Source organism: Halichoerus grypus, chromosome 7, assembly GCF_964656455.1.
Source record: "Halichoerus grypus chromosome 7, mHalGry1.hap1.1, whole genome shotgun sequence".
Classification (NCBI taxonomy): Eukaryota; Metazoa; Chordata; class Mammalia; order Carnivora; family Phocidae; genus Halichoerus; species Halichoerus grypus.
The window spans coordinates 24,621,077-24,632,711 of record NC_135718.1 but is presented as its reverse complement, the minus strand read 5'-3'; the positions used below and the strand labels follow the sequence as shown (position 1 = coordinate 24,632,711).

General features: G+C 40.4%; 1 protein-coding gene across 1 annotated transcript in view; it reads left to right on the top strand.

The window, feature by feature from the left end:
* The first annotated feature begins 321 nt into the window (after window positions 1-321).
* Window positions 322-11,635, top strand: part of CFAP58 (cilia and flagella associated protein 58) — an 86,896-nt gene continuing 75,582 nt past the window's right edge. The window contains exons 1-5 of the mRNA XM_036077167.2: window positions 322-600; window positions 2,619-2,767; window positions 6,377-6,533; window positions 7,398-7,592; window positions 9,972-10,109. Of these exons, the coding sequence (XP_035933060.2) occupies window positions 364-600; window positions 2,619-2,767; window positions 6,377-6,533; window positions 7,398-7,592; window positions 9,972-10,109 (876 nt within the window). The 5' untranslated portion in view covers window positions 322-363. The remainder of the gene's footprint in view (window positions 601-2,618; window positions 2,768-6,376; window positions 6,534-7,397; window positions 7,593-9,971; window positions 10,110-11,635) is intronic.

The following is an 11,635-nucleotide window of genomic DNA, read 5'->3' as shown; positions in this document are numbered from 1 at the left end:
CTGTTTGCCAGGCACGTGGCCAAGTGTTTAACATGAATGATCCTATTTGATCTGCTCTTTGACACCATGTGGTAGGAAATATTACTATTATATAGATATAATATATTATCATTATATTATAAATATTATTACCCTAAGACACATGTGTACATATATACATGCATCAGGGGATGAACAAGATGTCTTTCCATCATATAGTCTTGTCAGTGGCCTTTTATTTTGGGTTGGTGAAGGTCTTTATAGCTAATAACAGCAATCCCTGAATAGGAATGGTATACACGTTGCAATACTCATTCCCCTTCCTGATCTTTTGTACAGGAAAAGAGTGACAAACTAGCGCTGGAAGAAACTGCATTTGAAGAAATGGAAAGGGATTTTCAGGAGGTTCTCAATGAACTTTCAGGGGACAAAAGTCTGGAGAAATTTAGAATGGAATATGAGAAGCTTCATGCTGTCATGAAAAAGTCTTACGACAATGAAAAGCGTCTGATGGCCAAATGCAGAGAGCTAAATGCAGAGATTGTGGTTAATTCCGCGAAGGTCGCCACTGCCCTGAAGCTCTCCCAGGATGATCAGACCACCATTGCATCCCTGAAGAAGGTCGGTGATCTTGTAGAAACAAACCGAGGCAGAGGGGCCATAAACGCATCCTATATTTAAAACGTCTTTCTTTCCTTATATTGGCAACTCTAGGCTGGTAGTAAATGAGTTATTAAGTAAAAATTTACATGATTTATATATTCATTAAGCCTAGGGAATAATGTTCATTTTCAAAGGAAATAATTAACCTGGGTGAATTTCACTATGCAGAAAATAATGTAGAACCTTACTGGCTTGGGTTTCTAAGAAATACTGGGTTAGCAAAAAGAATTAGAGGTAAGTAAGTGTAATATTAGGGACCTCGGTATGTCTTGTTTGATACAAGATGAGTAATTAGATATCTCATGATGATAGCTTGTTAAGAATTTTTTTAAAAGGATGTTTTCATGTTTTTGCTCTTCCCACTGCTTTGGGGGAAATTACCTTGAGAATTCCTAGATAGTAATTTTCATGATCTTCCTTCCTCCTTAATCCTCCCAGTTCCTCATAATGGGAGACCAGGGATTCAGTCTGGGGGATATTGAGAAAGTATGGCTCCGTTTTACCCTTTATTTTTTCACTCTCAAGTGTGTTGCATTATTTTGAGGGTAAAATGTAAATGTTACTTGTTGACCTCAGGGTGATAAAAGGTTAAGAGATTTTAATTTATAATTAAAACCCTAGCGATGAGAAATAACTCATGAACTTTTTTAGATAAGTCCCTTCATATCATACAATGAAACATCACCCAATTTAAATGAATTTCCAAGACCAGTGCAAGTTATGACATCTGTTGTCTTAGAAATGACCTTTTTTAAAGTGCCATTTTCTCTCCATCGTCATTTTCTTCTTTTTGCCGAAAAACCAATAAAAGAAGGCTTTAATTCTTCTTATGATGAGAAAGAAACCATTTTTATTGTAAATTAAAAAACTGGAAATGGAAGTCGCGAACAGATTAAAATATAATTGGTGATTGATTGGGACAAAGCTTCATATAATCATGTTTTCACTTAAATATCCTTCATTTGTTTTGCTGAAAATAGTACGTATGGTTGCTACAAAAAAAAAATACCCCATAATTGTTTTGAATCACTAAATTATGTGAAGTTACCCAAGACTCCCCTCTCTCTCTCTAACGTAAGAGTGGGCACGAATTTATGGAAATCCTCTCTTCCACTCATTTTATGCCTTGTCAACAGGAAAGTGGAGTATTGTCACCTTGAGTTTATAGGTTCTTACCTATAGAAAGGACTCACATTCCACTGGACAAAATTTTGCAAGAAAACTTTGCAAGAAAACTCAAGGCTGTTGCAACACTTACTATGCTTTGTTCGCTTATCTGAACGCTGTAATTCCCTTCTAAGTAGTTATGTTAATATTCCAGATTGCATTTCATAACAGCAAGAAAGCCCAAAATGCTTGAGTTGTTTCCACTCCCAGCGAGGGACTTTGTTTTCCCCCTCCCCGAAGGCCTGGGCGTGGGTTTCTGGAATGGGAATGACCAAGGCTGTTGTGTGCAATTACATGACAGCGAAGACCACCTTGCTCTGAATTGTTCTAAAGCCAACATCGCCGTCCAGGACCACTTACTTGGGATCTGAGGACAAAACAGATTTTTTTTTTTAATTTGGAATCTATGAGGACCTTCACATTCAGGGCTTGGATCCAAGGCCACTCCTGATCTTTTTTTTTTTTTTTCCTCCAAAAATATCTGGGCTTGGAAAGCACATAAACTTTCCTTTTAAATTTAAATTTAAATTTTGTAAACCTATCTCAACATCAGAAATATCCCCCTAGTTACAGCAGCCCTTGCAGGATGTGAGCCAGGAACTCCCTAAAGCTGCTGTTCAGGATCCACTAGCTCATGTTGAGCAATTCAGTAAGTCAATATAAACGGAATGCATAATGTATAATATGTAACCTTCTTTCCCCATAAATGACTACTATATTGGAGTTGTTTTATTATTCTATTTGCTCAGTTTATCTTGCATCTGGATCCTAGTTTGGTTTTTCTCACTGATGTCCCATGGCCCATATAGGAAATCGAAAAGGCCTGGAAGATGGTGGACTCAGCCTATGACAAAGAGCAGAAGGCAAAGGAGACGATCCTTGCCCTGAAAGAGGAAATAGTGAACCTAACCAAACTAGTGGAGCAGGGGTCTGGACTGTCCATGGACCAGGATAGCAAGTAGGTCATGACTTTTTTTTTTTTAAAGATTTTATTTATTTATTTGACAGAGAGAGACACAGCGAGAGAAGGAACACAAGCAGGGGGAATGGGAGAGGGGGAAGCAGGCTTCCCGCTGAGCAGGGAGCCCGGTGCCGGGCTCGATCCCAGGACCCTGGGATCATGACCTGAGCCGAAGGCAGATGCTTAACGACTGAGCCACCCAGACGCCCCTAGGTCATGACTTCTTGATGGATGTTGAACTTGCTTTTGTAGAGGCCCCCTTCTTGGGCAGATGACCTGGGGCTTGCAGCGTCACCTGGAATGTTCTTTGTGATACGAGAGTCTCCTTCTGTGGTGATTTCCTGGAGGTTGTTTTCCATCTATTGCTATTTTTTGTTTTTGATGCTCCCTTTCTCCATACCCAAGAACTCCTAATTTGTGGTTATATTAAACTTCCGGCTCTGCAGAAATATGTACTACAATTTCAAAATGAGTAAATATTTTAGGCTTCTTTCTTTCAAACTTGTGAGGAATGGAACTGGCTGCTTTTTTGCTCTGATTTCCAGCTTCTTCTCCAACCCCCCCAACTCCCATGATTAGTCCCATCACCATCCTTCCTACTTCTCAGGTTCTAGGCCATTAAACAGGTTCTAGGCCTTTATCCCTTAAAGCTTCATCTTTTTTTTTAAATTAACATATAATGTATTACTTGTTTCAGGGGTACAGGTCTGTGATTCATCAGTCTTACACAATTCACAGCGCTCACAATAGCACATACCCTCCCCAATGTCCATCACCCAGCCACCCCTTCCCTCCCACACCCCTCTGTTCCAGCAACCCTCAGTTTGTTTCCTGAGATTAAGAGTCTTTTATGGTTTGTCTCCCTGTCTGGTTTCATCTTGCTTCATTTTTCCCTCCCTTCCCCTATGATCCTCTGTCTTGTTTCTCAAATTCCACATATCAGTGAGATCATATGATAATTGTCTTTCTCTGATTGACTTATTTTGTTTAGCATAATACCCTCTAGTTCCATCCATGTCATTGCAAATGGCAAGGTTTCATTTTTTGATGGCAGCATAATATTCCATTGTGTATATGTGTATATATATACATATATATACACCACATCTTCTTTATCCATTCATCTGTTGATGGACATCTAGGCTCTTTCCATAGTTTGGCTATTGTGGACATTGCTGCCTTAAAGCTTCATCTTGTTGATTCTCTCTTTTAAGCCTCATTTCTGTCTTTCCCTGCTCCCTATCAGCAGCGCTAGTGCTTTGCTTTGGGCCCCACATTCTCTGCTGGATTTGGTGATGGACATCTCACTGGTCTCCCTGCCTTCAAGGAGACATCTCCCCTCTGCACTATCTTCCATATATAAGATTTAGGCTTCTGAAACATGTACCTGTGTGCTTCTATCTCCAGTACATGTTCCAAACACCTTCAATAGCTTCCCATTCCCAAAGGATGCAGCCTAGTCTTGAACATGTCTTTCAGGGCCCTGCATAGATCTGCCCGTCAACCTTGCTAGATTCATGTCCAGAAAAACCATGCTTGCTTATGCCTCCACACCTTTGAACATGCTGTTTTCTATGCCAAGAATGTTTTTGCTTCCTTTTGCCACACAGTAAACAACTATGGACCATTCGAGACCTATCTCAAACACCATCTTAACTGCATCACTCTCAGCATCTCTGTTTCAACCTCCTTCCCACCCATAGAACCAATATGTAAGCATGAGAATCACTGTGTTCTCTGTTTCCATAGAACCCAAACAACATCTATCTCAAGTATGGCACTGATCACATTGTATTGAAATTATTTGTTGATATGCTTCACTACTCATTAGGCTGTGAACTCTTTGAAGGAAGACACCTTTACTTTCCCTTTAGAAGTCTAGCACTGTGCAGGGCATGCAAAACCTTGCATTAATTAATGAGTCAGGAATGAGCACACACACTTCGTTAGCCATTTTTAACCATATCTAACTGGTGTCTAGGTTTCTCATACTTTCTAGGTGCATTTATCCAACGTTGAGAGATGGTTCTAAGTGCAGGCATTGGGGGAGAGAAAAGGAAAAACTAACAGAAGATGCAGTGTCCATAATAAGAGTCTCATGCTCTACCGACTGAGCTAGCCAGGTACATGCAGTGTCCATAATAACGAGCTCTATTTTCTCATTAAAAAAGTCAAAGTCAAGCGTCATCACAGCAACTACTGAAGAGCAATGTGAGGGAACTGATCAGTTAGGGGGAGTATTTTTTTGAAAGATTTTTATTTATTTATTTGAGAGAGACAGAGAGAGAGAGAGAGAGAGAGAGTGGGCACGAGTGGAGAGAGGGGCAGAAGGAGAGGCAGAGGAGGAAGCAGACTCCCCACAGAGTGTGGAGCCTGATGCAGGGCTCGATCCCAGGACCCCAAGATCATGATCTGAGCCAAAGTGAGAAGCTTAACTGACTGAGACACCCAGGCACCCCAGTTAGGGGGAGCATTAAAGAGAATTGGAACACGGTGAGGAGGAGAACTGAAGACAGTATCCAGGCCAGAATTTCATCTTCAAGAATGCACTTAGGTGTAGCTGTCTTCATAGTAACCTTAGAATTCAAGGGTTTGTTTCTGGAGAAGAAGCTGAATGTGGTCTTGAAGTTTCCTTATTAAGCAGTTATGTTCTATCAAAGTTATTGGTAAATAAATATTGTCAGATTACTGTGCTTCCAACAGTTGTTTGATGACTGTCAGTGGCAAGTGCTTCAAGTGCAAGTTCTCTGCTTTCTTGGCTCTCACGTAGCTGCCTTGCTCTAGACCTTAATTCCGCAGCACATAGTCTTTCTACTTTCAAAACACTAATTCTGTGGAAAGTCATGCCAAATCATACATAATGGTTTTTGAGATGTGGAAGTAACTGGTTTACAATTCAAATCAACAGATATTATCACATACTCTCTAAAAACTGGCATATGAATGATTTTCCAAATTTTGTTCTTGGGAACATTTCATTTGGGTTGCATCCCTTTGGGAGAAACTAATCTCTGGGTGAATGGATAGAAAACCGGTGATGTGTATTATTTGCTTAAGTGTGCCTCATTTTGACTTTATGGCTGTGATCATAGCCCTCCACTGGATATATTAACCAAATAATGTCTTAAATTAACATCTCCTTAGGGTTAATTACAAGAGTTGACAATAGCCGTGTAGTCTTACTGTAACAAATTCAAATAATACAGAGGCATGGAAACTAAGGAGTAAAAATCATCCCTCCAACTCTTCCAACCTGATATTCCACTTTTCAGAGATAACCAGTTACAAGTTTCAGTCTATTTTTCTGGACTGCTATAAAAATGTCTGTAAAACACATACACACACGTATACACAGACACTATAATTATTTAAAGATAAGAAAAGGGATCATATTATGTATATTATTATTGGAACTTCTTTTTCAGTTAACAGCTCACAAGCAGCTACCATGTGCATGGTCAGGGCATAACGATCTTTCTCTTTCACACCTGAATAGTGTTAGTCCTTGACCCGAAGTCTTGCCCATGAACACAAGCTCAGAGGGTGATAAGGAGGACTCCTGAGCAGATGGCCTTTTAGCCTGATTCCTGTGTTCTTCTTTTTTAGTATCCAAGATTTACTGAAGTTCAAAGAAGAAGTGACCAAGGAGCGAGACCAGCTCTTGTCTGAAGTGGTGAAATTACGAGAGTCCTTAGCTCAGACCACTGAACAGCAGCAGGAAACGGAGCGGTGCAGAGAAGAGGCAGAGCAGGCCATCAGTCAGGTCTGTTCTGCCATGGAGGGCAAGATGAAAGAACATTACCTTCCAGAAGTCCTTCCCATCTTGTTCCTCTGTTAGATCTACTCCCTGGTGCCCAAACGAAGCATCCACAGTTCTGCTTGTTTCTCTGGTTTGTTCTTGCAGGAGCAGTTTGCTTTGTGCATTTCCTCTCAACATTCTTTGTCTGAGAAGTCACTAAGACAGGGCACCGCTTACAATTTTGGCCTAAGAAGGTGTCCCTGGTAAAGGCCAAGATGCCCTGCGTTTGGGGATGGTGGAAGAAGTAGCTTCCTTGGCTCTTCTCCTTTGTAAGGACCCCTTTTGAACGCTTTTATGTAAATCCAGAAGTCAACTAGATGATTCACACGTGCAATCTCCAGGAGAAAAACATGAGACTCCTTTGAGCATGAGACGACAGAAAGATTTTTCATAGACTTTGGCCATCATGATAAAACTAGAATGCTTTGTTTAGTAATACCCAGGGCTCATGTGAAACATAATTTCATATTTAGGGTAGCTGGCGACATTTTATTTAGATCCTATTGATAGAGAATTGGATGAATTCTTTCCATGCTTAGCTTCTCTAGAATTCTGGGCTTCCATATTTAACTGGATTTTATACCATTCTTTGTGGATTTGTTCCCACCATCTGGGTGGATGCTTGGTGTTAAGACTCTGAAAAACAATACAGAATATTCTTGAAGTTTAAACATTGGGGTTCAAAGATGACTGTCCTACAGGGGAAAGTCTACTACAAGGTGGCTGCCCTGAAAATATAAGATTTGAGAAAGGTAGAACCTCAGACGGTTGAGACATGTCCTGGCGTGGGCTTCATCTCTTTCCTTCCTGTCCTTTCTGTGCCCCTAGTTCCAGCAAGAAATCCAGCAACGTCAGAATGAAGCTTCACGAGAGTCTCGGAAGAAGGAAAAACTAGAGAAAGAACTCAAGCAGATTCAGACGGACATGGACACCAGGCAGACAGAAATTAAGGCCCTCCAGCAGTATGTGCAGAAAAGCAAGGAGGAGCTTCAGAAGCTGGAGCAGCAGCTGAAGGAGCAGAAGGTGCGCTGGGTGTGGGCGACACCACAGTCCCCGCAAAACCAGGAAGGGTGCCTTTGGAGCACTTTGAATTTTCTTTGGAAAGCGGCAAACTCTCTTCACTAGAGATGTGGATAACACAACACTTAGCATTACATTGCTCTTTGAACAGTTCAGATAGGTAGATATGACCTTCTTTTTTTTGTTTTTTTTCCCCCCCAGCTCCAATGGGTTAATTTCTTTTGAACCTTCTATTGATGTATAATATACACATAGGAAAGTGTGTGAGTCACAAGTGTACAGCTTGATGAATTTTTTCCATTTAAACCCATCTTGGTCACCTGCACCCAGCCCAATAAATACTACCCCAGATGTCCCCTTGTGTCCCCTCCCAGTCACTCTCTCCCCCAAACTTCACCTCTATTCTGAATTCTCAGCAGAGTTTAGTTTTGTCCGTTTTTGTACTTTACAGAAATGCAATCATACAGGGTGTACTCTTTTGCGTTTAACTTCTTTGGCTCAATATTCTGTTTGCGGGATTCATTTATGTTGCCACGTGGTTATAGAGCGGCATTGTCCAGTATGGTAGCCATTAGCTATGGGTGGCGATTTAAATTTAAGTTATTTAAAATTAAATAAAATGAAAACTTTAAGTCCTCAGTTGCTCTAGTACCATTTCAAGTGCTCACTAGCCTCAAAGTTTGGTAGGTACCATATTGGACAACACGGCTAGAGAACATTCATATCATCTTGGAAAGTTCTATTGGACAGAGCTCAATAGGCCATTCAGACTCATAATATTCATTGTGTGACCATTACATGATTTAATTTTTAATAGGCTTATTTTTAAGTTTCAGGTTTAGGAAACCATATTCAGTCTTTATGCATTTTAAATATGGTACTATTTTTAACATTTCCCCTATAATAGCAGTTTTAAGGTAACTCAAATAGTAGTAATTCTGGTCTGTCTTTTCTCATTTCTTTTTTTTTTTTTTTAATTTATGTATTTATTTTAGAGAGAGAGAATGGAACAGGGAGAGAGAGAGAGAGAACATGTGTGTGCAAGCTGGGGGAGGGACAGAGAGAGAGGAAGAGAAGCAGGCTCCCTGCTGAGTGCAGAGCCCTAGGCAGGTTTGATCCCACAACCCTCACATCATGACCTGAGCCGAAATCCAGAGATGCCCAATGACTGAGCTAAGCAGGCGCCCCTCTTCTCTCATTTCTTCAAGAAGCAATTCATGTAATGGAGAAAAGTCATTTCTTGAAAATATTTTCTCTTAGGAAGGTTCCAAAGAATTGTCAAGCCATACAGCATTTTGCCACTTAAAAAATAGATATTAGAACACATTCCTTGGCCAATTGCTTCATTAATTTTACATAGAGCCAGAAATCAGACGGGTAATACACAACATGCAAGTATCCACAAGAAAAACATGAGACGTCTTGGAGCATGAAATTTGAGAGGTTTTTGAACATCATGATCAAACTACAGTGCTTTGTTTAGCAATATCCAGGACTCATGTAAAAGACAATTTCCTTTTTGGCATAGCCAGCTATATTTTATTTAGTCCCTATTGCCGGGAAATTGAATGGATTCTTCCCATGTTTAACTTTTGCTCGCATCTAGTTATATTTTGGAATAATTGTTTAAGCATCTTCTCTCTTTTCCCTTCAGCACATTTGCTATCCCCCCATCCTCCCACTAGTCTGCCGATAGAAATGACTCCACCCACCCCCAATATATTCCTCTTTTTTTTTTTTTTTTTTTAAATAAAACTGTGTCTGCTCAGGATAGTCAAGGTAGGGAAGAAGAAACCCTACTGACACTGAAGTCAGGCAGATAGAAATCCCCGCACTGCTGTTGAGCAGTTTTGACTTCAGTTGGACTTAAGGGGCATGGTCTCTGTGTTGGTGTCTGTGAATAGTTCTGCTCACAAAAATGCGTTAGGCATGTTAATGCAGGATTTGCTTCTGAAGATGGAGCGTCCCAGCCCCACAGCTGATAAAACCCGTTTGAATCTCTAGCTCATTTGCAATGATTATAGCAATTGTTGCGCATGTGAAGCTTGCCAAATGGCAAACAGCATTAAAATATTTATCCGCCACCTGTGAACAAGACTTCCCAAGGCTCTCAGAAAAAAAAAAAAAAAAAATTATGCTCTCTGTGTTGTTCATTAGAAGGCGTCATTTTCCTCAGCCATGTATGATTTCTCATATTTGAGTGTGTTAGTGCTTTCACTGGGGATAAAGAACAATTTCTACAAAGACAAAGAAAGTGTGCTTGCTGTGACTGTCCCGGGAGGTTTGCACCGCGCGGGGCGGGGGGGGGGGGGCTCCTGTGTGGATATGCAGATACTGTAATCAGATTAAAAAGCATTAACCAGCTCGTGATGCGCCTTTCAGATCTTGAATGAAAGAGCAGCAAAGGAGCTGGAGCAGTTTCAGATGAGAAATTCAAAACTTCAGCAAGAGAACGAACAACACAGTCTGGTTTGTGAGCAGCTATCCCAGGAAAACCAGCAGAAGTCTTTGGAGCTCAAAGTAAACACCAAGTGACCTATCTATTCCCTAGCACCCCCTCCTTCATTCCCTATTAATTTAGGTTTGCCTTTGTGGCTGGAGCCCTTGGTTGGGTAACCTGTATTAGCCTTGATATGTCAGAGGCAGGCGCAAGCCTTCAGTGATGGCTTTCTTCCTAGAAGGAGATACTTTGATGACTTGCATTCTTCTAAGACCACAAACCTGAATATTGATCATATGGTTGTGTGGATGGTTTTGAAAGCCGGCTCCGATGCTCATCTCTATAACTTAGCCTTGGAAGTAACTACTTACTAGCTAAACCATTTACGTGAGCGAGTAGCAAAGAAGTCAGATTATATTTTACGACTTGTCTGGAGAAGGTGGAATGGGAGGGGTCGGGGATGGATTGGTACTACTGGGTATCTACTTCCAGGATTGTAGAACCATGACTTTTACTTCTGTCCACTGTAAATTGCAAGACAGTCTTTCCATTCTTCTCCCGGTCCTCAGTGAAGAATGCTTGCAAATTATGTTTGGATAAAAGTTGTATACTTGGGTACATATTGTATACCTACCTGCTTAACAGAGCAGCTTTGTGTTTATCACGAATTCTGAAAAAATCCATAAACCCTTCTCTGGTTACGTTTAGGATACTAGGCACAAAATGAGTGACTGATCAAGAATGATACATGGATTTGATCAGTGAATTACAACAGTTTTTGCATCATAGGCCCTTTTGACAGTCTGATGACAACATGTACACACACACACACACACACACTTACGTGCACATCTTGCATCTTATTTTGAATGCAGTCTCAGGTTTCCAGGATTTTTCTGAAGTCTAACCACAGGGTCTGGATTAAGAACTACTGAGTTAGAACATTCTAGTGTTCTAATTGGAAAGGGCCTTAGTTCAGCTAATTTGGCTCATGTAAATCTGAGGCGGAGGAGCATTTAAAGCAGTCCTGGATGGTTTGACTTGAAACCATTCTTTATGAGAAAGCTGTAAATTGAAGCAGAAATGAAATGGCTACTTTAAGGCAAAATAATGTATTAGCCCCTAAGGTGAAATTAAGGTAAAAATGCTTACGCCATTAATTCTCTTCTTTGATAACATGAATGGGGCACCTTGAAAGATGTAGTATTTTTGTTATCAGATTCTGAACCTACGGGATTCTACTTCTAGCAATAATCCGAGAATAACATGCCCAGCTCAGTGCAGTTTCTTCCTTGTCAAGAGCTGGGGATAATTGTTAATGTTGATTTGCGGAAGAATCACTGGTTGCTTTTCCGGTAATTTCTAAGAATGACAAATTAAAAAAAAAAAAGAATTTAATTTAAATTTAAAAAAAATTCACAAACCTTGAAGTCCATTGACAAAAATCTGGTGTTTTCTTTTTCTAGAGTTATTATTTTAGTACTTTTTGCCTTTATGTAGACTTGCCTATTCATGTTGCGCTGTCCATGTATCTATATGTACACTCACTGACTAACATCCTCTGAGGCGGGAGGGCCCTTTCTCTAGTGTTTGTTATTACACTAAA